This window comes from Cupressus sempervirens, chromosome 10 (genome assembly GCF_028749045.1).
Source record: "Cupressus sempervirens isolate cs-2001-9-10 chromosome 10, ASM2874904v1, whole genome shotgun sequence".
NCBI lineage: Eukaryota > Viridiplantae > Streptophyta > Pinopsida > Cupressales > Cupressaceae > Cupressus > Cupressus sempervirens.
In genome coordinates, this window is record NC_143127.1 from 690,421,137 (window position 1) to 690,432,631 (window position 11,495).

At 33.3% G+C, this 11,495-nt stretch overlaps 1 protein-coding gene across 1 annotated transcript; it reads left to right on the top strand.

Annotated features, from left to right (window-relative positions):
* The first annotated feature begins 347 nt into the window (after positions 1-347).
* Positions 348-2,068, top strand: LOC149535720 (uncharacterized). The gene is made up of 3 exons (XM_089805783.1): positions 348-627; positions 875-1,004; positions 1,095-2,068. Exons 1-3 carry the CDS (start codon positions 495-497, stop codon positions 1,954-1,956), a joined length of 1,125 nt encoding a protein of 374 aa, XP_089661909.1. The 5' UTR covers positions 348-494; the 3' UTR covers positions 1,957-2,068.
* Positions 2,069-11,495: the final 9,427 nt, after the last annotated feature.

The window sequence follows — 11,495 nt, forward strand, 5'->3', positions numbered from 1 at the left end:
ATGCTTTCCAACAAATCATAATAACTTTTAAATATATAATCATATATAACATCTAATTTTAATATTTTAATCTAAACTTTTTCCATATATAATAATACAACTCAAACCTTTCAAACAAAAAACGTAACCCATATCCTATTTGTAAATCCACAAGGCCAGATATTGTTTTAAATGTGCCAAAAACAAAAACAAGGCTAAACCGGCCATCATATTTAAGGCGTGTTTGAGCAGGGGAGTAGTTGCACGGGACCGACCGCTATTCAACGTTCATCTGGACAAACTTGACCGCCATTGAGAATGACAAATATTGCCCCAAAAAGCACATTAAATAATTCATATTATCTGTCGTCGGTCGAAAGGAAACTCAAGCGCGTGCGTCTGAATCCAGACATGTATTAAATCAGCACTTCTCTCTGCTCATCTACAAATTGAGTTCAAGCAGCGTGGAAAATTGAACTCAAGCGGCCAAGTGCAAAAGAAAAGAGGAAGAAAAAATGGGCCGAGCTCCCTGCTGTGATAAAATGGGGTTAAAGAAAGGACCTTGGACTCCTCAAGAAGATCATATTCTCGTTGATTTCATTCGCAGAAATGGCCATGGCAACTGGCGTGCACTTCCAAAGCAAGCAGGTTTCAATCAATTACATCATATTTTTACAACATCTCTCTGAAAGTTGAATTCAATTGTATTGAAGTTTTCAACATCAATAGATTTTCACTCTACAATCTATCATAAAATGATGGTAGACTGCAAAATTCTGAAATGTTGACTCATACCCAATTGAATCCAGAAGCAGAATATCATTAAAAATCCTCTCTTTATTTTTTCCCCTTTTCATGTCGGAAACTAATGAGCATTCTTCAATGGCGGTTTCAGGGCTTTTGCGGTGTGGAAAAAGCTGTCGTCTTCGGTGGATTAATTACCTCAGACCAGACATTAAACGTGGGAATTTCAGTCCTGAAGAGGAGGAAGCCATTATCAAGCTTCACCAGCGTCTCGGCAACAGGTTTGTTCAGTGCCCCCATTATGCTCTGTGATTTCTCTCTCTGTTTTACCATTTCCCCGGCTGATTTTGTTGAGCTTTGTGATGATCCAGGTGGTCTGCCATTGCCTCGCGCCTGCCAGGAAGAACAGATAATGAGATAAAGAATGTGTGGAACACCCACTTGAAGAAAAGGCTGCTGCGGATGGGAGTCGATCCCGTGATCCATGCTGTGACAAAGGATTCAGTTTTGCCCAAAACAGGGGACAGTTTGATTTCGCTGGATTACTGTGAGTACATTAAAGAGGCAGATGCATCAATGGAGAAGAACAATTTTGCTGTGTCTCAAGAAAAAGTTTCATTGGATTACTCTGAGTACGGTGGGCCGAGAAGTCCATTAATGGAGTATGAAAATTTAGCGGAAGCTCCGTTAGATTACACTGATTATAATGGGGCAACAAGCCCATTAATGGCGGAATACAATTCACCAAAAGCTTTCTCGGTTGATTCTCCCACCAGAGTCTCTAATTTTTCTGACGCGTTCTATGATTCACGGAATCTTTCAAATGAAATTCCTTCGTCTTTGAGTAGTATAGAGAGTGAGGTTATCAGTGGAGATTCATCAAGTTCCAGTTTAGATTGGCTTCAATCCAGTTGCATAGATTCTTTTGATGAACCAATTGGGTATTCTCCACACCCACCGGCTGTTGAAGATGAGAGGAGGTTGATCTTTGAAAATCAGGATTTTGAATCCGAAATTAGCAGATTTGACGTAATGTTGGAGCAGAGCTCAGATGGGAATGCTGAGTATTTCATGTCAGCCAATCCAGGAGATGATTTCTTGAGCGGCATAGATGACGAATACACAAATACCCATTTGTTTAAGAGCATAGAATTGTTGACCAAAGATGATGAGTCCGATGGAATTAGTTACTGGTTAAATGTGTTGAATCAGGCAGGGTCATCGCCCATGTAATTGTAGGTTTCTCTGCATCATTTGCCTCCCTTTCATTACAAGGGAATGTTTTGTTCGAAAATATCTAACACTGACACCAGAATGGAACAAATATCTGATTCTTGTTAAACTATGATCACAGACTCAATACCTGCCTTTCCAATTATGCTTTTAATTAGCTTCAATCCTGGTAATGAAATTTCGATTGCAAGTGTAATCGGAAATATCACAATTAAATCTTGATAGCAATACCATAATTCCACTTAATGTGGAAATATCTCCTACTTATCATTTGTCTAATCTTGCTTGAACTCTTCAAAAGCTGTAAATAAATTTAATGAAAAGAATAATTCAAAGCGCAATAGTAGCATCTATAACTTATATATCTACAAACCCTAAACCATCTTTCAGTTATCTATGTATACATTTTAGGTATTTATAGTTCCAAAAATATCTTTTAGTTGTCCATACATACAATTTAGCTATTTCTTTATAATTATTGCTATGACTTAAAAGGTTGTCAATACAATTACTCAACTGTCTTATAGTTGTTGATGAATTGTCAACACTTGCGCACAAATAGGCTAGTAGTTGTTTAAAAATATCTATTGTTCAGATTACAAGTGGGTGGCTATTGGTACATGACATATTTTATTTTTTTAAAGTTTCTTTAAAATTAGTAACTCAAAGGTGAAGGACTGCCAGCAGAATGGAGATGGCGAGTGACACTCTTCTCCTAATATGGTACAAAATTTAATTGAAAAATTACATATCTAACAATTTAAGTAAATTCAATGAAAAATAATTTTATCCTACTTTACAATCCCAACAAAGAAAAAAAAGAGAAAAATAAATATTCAATGACAAATACATTCTGTACAAAACTAACATGTTGACTAAGACTATGTCTTATAAAACTATCAAGTTTAATGAAGAAAGAAATACATTATTTATTATTTTTAAAAGACTTAAGTATCTTTTTTTATAGAGAAGAAGATTAAATTAGACATTATGAAAATTCCTTTTAATATTTATATAATTGATATATCACATATTATATTTCATTCTAAATACTTGACATATTTATTAATATGAATTTAAATTGATATTCGAATATATAATTTTTTCATAGATTTAATTATTATGTTAATATTGGATATAGTAAAATTCAAGAATGTTTATCTTTTGTTTCTAAAGAGTAAGATTTAGATCAATGAGTACTAAGATAGAGGTGGATTATATCGTATTGACAATTATTATATATAAAAATAATTATTGACAATTATTATACCTTATGAGAGATGGATGGATTCATGTTGAATCATTACTCATGAAACATGGATCAATGAGTTAAACTCAAAATCACACAGTTAAATCCTGATAGCAATATCACAATTATTATATATAAAAGGAGAATTTTGATGTTCAATTTATGATGACTTTTACTTGTCTACATGATTTTGCACACCATGACTTGAAATTAACAAAAGAAAAAAAAAAAATTGTGGATATGAGGTACTCTACAAAAAGAAATTATAAAATAATACAAAAAATTGGTGAGCAATGATGGGAATAGAGTGGAGCCACCAATACGTGAGGAGGTATAGTGGCCTATTCTCATCTATAAAGATCTAATTCTAATTATTGGACAAATAAATTGGTGACAATCTTGACTAGTAGTGCATTATAAATAAGGAGCTCATATGTCAAGTGAGTAGTTTATCAATTGAAGGAGGAAAAATGTTTAAAAATAAAAAGAAGAGAATGTAACATTACACATTTCATTTAAAAATGAAGAAGAAAGAAATTAATAAAATCACACTTTGTACATAAGTGCATTCTTTAAAAATATATCTCAAGGTAATAGTGATATAGATGATCATGAGGTTTGTCTCTCAAGAATGAAGGTGCATGTCAATTTGAAATTATTGTTAATAAAAATCAGATAATATCTATGCGAGTTTTTATGAAGAGTTTCATTGAGATATACTAGGAGAACACCTTAAATGATGTTGATCCATGAAGAAGTTATGTTGCAAATTGTAAGGGTAGTTGCATTAGCAGAGTCCGTATAAGCCACTCTACGGAAAAATACCCATCCTATGGAATACTTTATTAGTAATGTATCTTCTGAGAATTTGAAGAGGATATTAATGGAGGGGGGAACAATGTAATAATGCATGAGACCACATGTTGGAACATAAGCCTTTGAAGGAGAGTATTGTTACGAGGGGAGGAAGGTGATAAAATAGGGAGTCACCACATATTCATTTAATGAAAAATATGTACATATTTCCTTCTTGAAAGGGAGCCCCTCCCAAGATAGCATGAAACTCAATAAATTTGATTATTTGACCTACATAAAAAATAGTCCAAATTATCTCTTAAGCAATCAAATATGAGGTAACAATCATAATTAAAAAACTCTTACATGTGACTTCTTTTAAAAGGTTAGTGATATTAGTTATATTCCAATATGAAAACCCATCGTAAATGGCTTTTTACAACCATTACAAGACAAACATAACATTGCTAGTTCCAATTAAGATCTTTTAGGACTTCATCCAATTGAGGTACCATTTTTCACATGAATGCAATATTTTGTATTATTAAATAATAGCAAAAAAAAATTATACATTTTTTGTCCATAGTAGCATTAGGACCCATGTAAAAATTAATCTTCACATCTATTTTCTCTCTTGATACCAATTCAAAGATGTAAAAGTTATGTGTAAACAAGTCGTTGACAAAAGATATCCTACTTGTCACTTCTCATGAAAATATTTTAATAATGGTTCTTGATGTGTTCTTTGAACATATAATTGAACATGTACACAATATAAAACATTAAGAAACATTAAATGCACATAAAATAGTTATCAAATCATCTAGACACATATTCGAATGTCTAAAAATAAGGGATAATCTTGAGGAGCCCTAATACGGGGATATAACTTTATGGTGGCAAGGGAGATCAATATGTAATAAATAAACTAATTAAACTTTCTTGATAGAAAATTAACTAGAAATGTACATAATATTTGAAAAGGATCATAGAAGTAAATAACCAAGAACCAAATATGATAATAATAAAAAGAAAACTATGTAAATCATGAAGAATTCAAGAAATTAATATTGTAAAATAGAAAATTTATAAAATTAATTAAGATAATCATTGTATAAATATTAAGAACATGATGTAATTAATGAATTTTAAAATTAGGTTAAAGAAATCTCTTTAATAAGAAAAATAATAATAATCCAATATAAATTAAAAAACCATGATAAAAAGAAGTAATAAAATTTATTCAAAATAATCAAAATATGCTGAAAAACACTTACAATGCTTTACATTTTGAGTGAGAGAATTCTGAGGAGGAGGGAAATAGCAACAACAAAAAATATACAAGGGAATTGAGATAGCTTTTAACTAAAAATATGTGTTAATGCACATGTTCTTGTGGAGAAGCCAAGAAAATCAATAGGAAACCAGCATTTGATAATGATAATAAAAAGTTGTTATGGAGGCGTCTTATCATCATGTGTTATGTGGGTTTGATTTTCTACACATGAAATAACTTGATCTTCCTCACGTGATTTTCTGTCTGGATTTTATCAATGGTCACAGCCATTGTCATTTCACCGACGCTTTCGTTACACGTGAAATTGAAATACTTTCGAAAATGGCTTGGACTTTTAGAAATGAATTAATAACATGCTTGGAAACAAAACTTTTAAAACTAAAGAATTATTGATCTGAACTATTTGAGGATAGAAGACTGACATGACGGAGTTTATCTCTGCATAATAAACTAAAGAAAAGAGTATCTATTTCACCGGAGTCACAGACATAGTGAGAAGCAACCAAATAATTGTATCATTTCTTTTCAAAGACTTATTCAATTTAAATAGGTACGTATTTGTACAGTTAGAGGTTCGGTTTTTTTCATATGTTGGAAATTGTTATGATTTTGCTATAGTTTAATAGAAGAAACTATTTTAGATTTGAAGCATTCAATTTGTAAAGTCTAATGGTTATGTGATCATTTAATTCTTCCATCTGGTTTTTCTGGTTGGGTAGAGCGAAATAATTGTATGTGTGAAGATTTGCATGTATTGTATATCTAAAAACAAGTGTCATGTAGTGGTACGTATTTATGGTTGTAATAAATTGTAACGCAAATAGAAATTTATGAGTATCATAATAATTTGTCGTTATGTTATAGTATTTTAAAACTTTACAAATTAAAGAAGAAAAGATATATGTTCATAACAAGCTATAGATATTTCATAATAATGTACAAATGGTAATAGGAGTGATTACGAATCAAGAAAGATGTCATTTCATAATTATGGTAACCCATGGCAAGTTTTAAATTACTTCCCAATTGGAAGTACGAAAGATATCATTAATCAAGTTGTCAGAAAACATCGAGGGGTGAAAATTATGATTTTATACATTCACGAATCCCATCATAATCTCGCATGGGATTTGGGAGCACATCAAGCACGGGTCTGCAAATTATATTTTGTTGTTAAAGGGTTTAAGACGGAGAGTAGTTGCAGAAAAATTGCAATTGAGAAAGTTTAGATGCGTATTACTGAAGAAGGGGAACTAGAAACTGGTGAAATTGAGATGGGGGACTTGAATAGGCTGGAACCCACGAAAATTGAGAATTTTAAAGATAGGATGGCCACTTGGTTTCTTCTGAAGGAAGGGGGTTTTTTGCCCCACATGCAGTTGATGGTGGGGTACGACGAGAACCATGCGCTCCAGTTTGTTAATGGTTGGAATGATAGAAAGGTTGCCATTAATGGAATCACATTCCAAGTCACTGAGGAAGTGATTGCCATGGCAAGTGGCCTCTCAGTGAAGGGGAAAAAATGGAGAAAGGTTACCAAAGTCACTAATGAGGCTAGTATGAATAGCTTCTTTGCGGATAATGAGGAGCCGATTCATTACAGAGGAGGGTTTAAAAGAGACAAACTGCCCGCCCCATGGGATGATGTGTGCTTGGTCCTTATGAGGTATTTGATGCTAGAGGGTAGGTTCGGTGTCTGCTATTACTATCATTTCCCTTTGTTAAATCATTTTAAGAATAGGGATTTCATTTTTATCCCTTTTTACCTCCTGCATCCTCTTGAGGATATGGTAGCTAATGTTAGGGAAAAAAGGAGTAAAGGTTTAAATTTTACCATAATTCATCAAGGTTTAATTTTTTGCCTCTATCAGTTTCACCTTACCCTGTGCCCCCCGAGGGTGATGGTGGTTGATAACCAGCGCCATTGCCAGAATTCACCCCCAAGCTCCAGTACGGGCACCAAAATCCACACCCCCTGACCCTCCCCTGGTAGGGAAATCAAGAAAAAGAAAAAACCTTATATAACAATGGAACAAAAAGGAAACAAGAAGTTAAAAATTGAAAAATTGGTTGAGGTTGATGGAGAGGTTTCGAAGGAGGAGACAGGGGGTAAGGCTATGAGGAGATCTGGTAGGCTTGCACAATCTTAGGCTAGGTGCAAATATAAATCCATCAGAGTCCCAGTTGAGGAGGTTGAGGAAGATAGTTTAGAAAATAATAATGAAGGGAGGGAGGAGGAAGATATTTCCAACTCCAAGAAGGAGGATGGCAAGGATGAGGGGGAGAAAAGTTTTAACTCAGAGGACAACTCGGTGGATAATGCTCAGACCTAGGCATCTGCTGGTAATGCTATGAATACGGAGATCACCCATGTGACTACTAGTTTCTCCCTTAAACCCATTACCTTTTGTGAAGAGAGCAACAGAATGGACACCTCGCCCATAACTATTTCCTCCCCTGCTAAAGATAATTATAAGGTTTCCTCTAACCCAAGGGTTTTGCAAGAGGATTTCCAGGAGCAAAATGCTAAGGAGGAAGCTGTAAAGGTGGAAGCGAAGACTAAAGAAGAGACTGAGAGGCTGCACGAATGATATACCAAACTGGAAAGGAGGGTTAAAACTTTGGAGGAAGGGTTTTTTACCTTCTCCAAATTCGCCCTCAAAGTTACACATGCTGCTGTCACCACCCTCCAGTTGCTAGCACAGGAAAAGGAGGACACAAATATGGACATGGAAGACCACAAGTTGCTCTTCAAGTTCCTTGCAAATGACTTGGCATGGATCCTGCTAGATGCAAAGGGGAAGGGGAAAAAAGAAAATGAAGTTGTTTAAGTTTATTGGGATCCTTGGATCTAAGACTTTTTTATGTTTTACTATTGGCTAAGGTTTTGCTGGTTTATAAGTATTATTAGGACTCGGGTTGGTTGATGTTGCCAATTTTGGTTATGATAAACTTTTGTAGTTTTCTAGTTTTCTCTAGTTGGTGTTAGCTTAGTTGTTCTATTTTGCTGTTGGTTCTTGCAGACTACTGGTTCTTGATGTTTAGTTAGTCTTTTGTCTGTTGGTGGTTTTGCTGGTAATGCGCTGCTTACCAGCTTTTTGCTTGTATCGGCCGACCCCCTTGTTTTGGTTGCTTTTAATTTCAAAAACAAGCTATAGATATATTCATCTATATAATAGGAAACATAATGTAAATACATGTTTTTTTTTGGAAGCTATTGTATCATCAATTTTGTTTCAAAATTGTTGTCAACATTTATTTTAGTATGCCCTTGATGCAAATTTTGACAGAACCTATTATTTTAGTCTCATAGACTCTGACATGGATACTAGGAAGAGAAAATGGAGTGCTTGTAGAACTAACAAATGCCTCCAATTGGAGAAGTTTAAGTCCCCTCCTAAACAAGTCTTCAACTTGGAGTTTATTGAAAGTGACATTAAACCCCACTAGGACATTGGCAAGAAGTCTAGCTCCAACCCTCCTAGTCCCTCCCATATTTTTGATACCCTAGAGACTAACCCATCCCTGGCTAGAAGCGGTGGTGAGGACATTACTTCCCCCATGAAGGACACTCCTAAAGTGTGGGGGGGGGGGGGCAGGAAAGTGTAGCCATGACCGGAGTCACTACAAGGCTCAACTTGATAGGCTTGAACAATCAATAAAGGATTTGGCAGATAATCATATTGGCATCTGCCAAAGATTTGAAACCTTGGTTGAGTTCTCCACTAAAGTGATGCATTCTGTGGCTACCACCCTTTAATTTCTACATGTGAGCAAGGATGTGAAGGACCTGGGAAAGGAGAGTGAGACTTCCTGCTCCATATACGACTTCTTGGTTGAGGACTGGATGAAGACCTTCCTGGAGAAGCCTATCAAGGAGGAGGGGGTGATTGTGGACAGGGATGGACTTGAGGCAAAAGTTGTTGAGGAAATAGATAAGAAGGAGGGTAGTTAGCCCTGTTGGCTATTTTTCATTTTTCTATAATGATATCGTTTAATCTGAACTTGATGCCCTATGGGGCTTTTTGTTATTTGTATAAGTTTAATTATTGGACTGTTAGTAGTAGTTTATTGTTTTACTACTAGAATACTTTTACTATTTATTTACTTGATCGTAGTAGGACTGACGTTGTTAGAGCTATTATGGATTATGTTTTATTTTTTGAAGTATAAAACTAGTATTGGTTAGATGATAGGGAGGTAATCTCAAGTTGATTTTTCATCCTTTTTGTACTCCAAGGCTAGCCCCCCGTCCCTCTTGGTTGTTATGTATATACTTCAAAATAAAAAAATGTTATTATTATTTAGAAATATATTCTTTATAAAAAATATATATACTTACTAAAGATTTAAAAAATATAACATGTTTTTCATGTTATTTACATTTTTTCTAATTAGTGAATAATACTTTTCATAATTCCTTTTGGCTAGCCCTAGTTTAATTAGGGTTTGATGAAGGATCTCAAAAACCTTTAAATGTACCTTAGTATGGGTAAATTGTTCCATTTTGAATAATAATTATTTTGGACAAATGTTAGATAAATTTTGAGAACCACAATAATTATGATAAATTATATTCACAATCTTTGACAATTATGAAAGGTCTTAGTTGACATTGTCATGGTGCAAAATTTTATTTTAAAATATTCTAGCAAAAAAATCTCATTTTAAATAGTTGTGAAACTTGCAATACAAATTCAAATTAAATGAAATTCATCCAAAAATAATAATTTTTTGTTGTTGTTATCGTTAGGGTATCCCCATGACTCAAGCCCAATGGGTTCCCTTTACGAGGTGAGCTTGAGATGAGACTAATCCTTGCGGCCATGCTACAATTTGTACCGCCCCCAAGTAGGTGTGGTAGAACAATTTTGGGAAGGGAGTCAAACCTGAGATTGTGGGGGCTTAAAAAGTTTGTGGTAACTAGTGTGACTCAAACTGGAGTTGGTGGTAGCATCAAGATCATTAGCCTAACACTACACCTCACGACTTTCTTTCACACCAACTCAGCTATTCACTCACCCTTAAATTAAATATAATTTTAATTGATGCACTTCATTCATAATTAATTTAATATACAAAAAGATTTTAACTTATAATCATAATGGAGGATGCTTTGAAAAAAGCGTCCCTATAAGAAAAACTTGTGTAAACCAATCACATTTCAAATAAATGATATTTTAATTCATAAAAATAGAAAATATAAATCAAGTAAAAGCACAAACTTGTGTCATCCTTTTATAAAGGAAAAAGCTAACAGAAGTATAACTATTCAACTTCAATGAAATAAAATTGGTATTATTATTTAAAATATGAAAATGAAGTAAACTAATGAAATATGTAGAAATGGATGAAGTTTAGTATAATTTTTTTATTGATTATTTGGAATAAGAATTGATATATTTGTCTAATTTTTAAAGATGATTTTTTAGTTACTGAAAAACATTTCAAAATGAGGGGTCTAGTTCCCACCACAAAACTATATGGAAATAAACCTTTTTTCCTTTTGGTCTCACATTATGTTATAAATTAAATATAAAGCTAGATCAATCAAAAATAGAAATTGGCTTTTGACCTATAGCTTCTCTTTTACAACAACTCAAATTTCAAGTCACTTGAAATCGATAGTTTTCATCTCATACCGTACATTTTTCAAAATAAATCTATTCTAACCAAAAGAAAATTTATACATTTTGGAAAGGACTCTCTCCTCTAGAATGTCATATTTATTTCTAATTTTTAAAAATAAGATTTACTATTTTTTTCTTTCTCAAAATCAACATCTTCTGGAGTGTTAAAATATGCACTTGTAGTATTTTTGAATTACAATATACTATATCTGAGTAAAACACTATAAAATCTATATGAGAATATTCTTTAACTTTGAGGTCTATAAAATGGTGTTTATATAAAATTTAAAAAATATCGTTAAAAAGAGTAAGAGTTATTGAAACGTTAGTTTTTTGAAATAATTTTATTTCTTTAGTAATTGGACATAAAGTAGTATAAAACATGCATTTAATAGACATTTCCAATTGGAAAAGTGTGAGAACATATCTAACTTAGCTAGAATGAATTTATCTAGATCATATGTTTGAACAAAACCAATTTTTAGATAGAAATACTCAAATTCAATCATTCTAATAAGTCAACCTGAAAGGTGACACAACTTTGTACATTTACCCAACCAGAACTTTA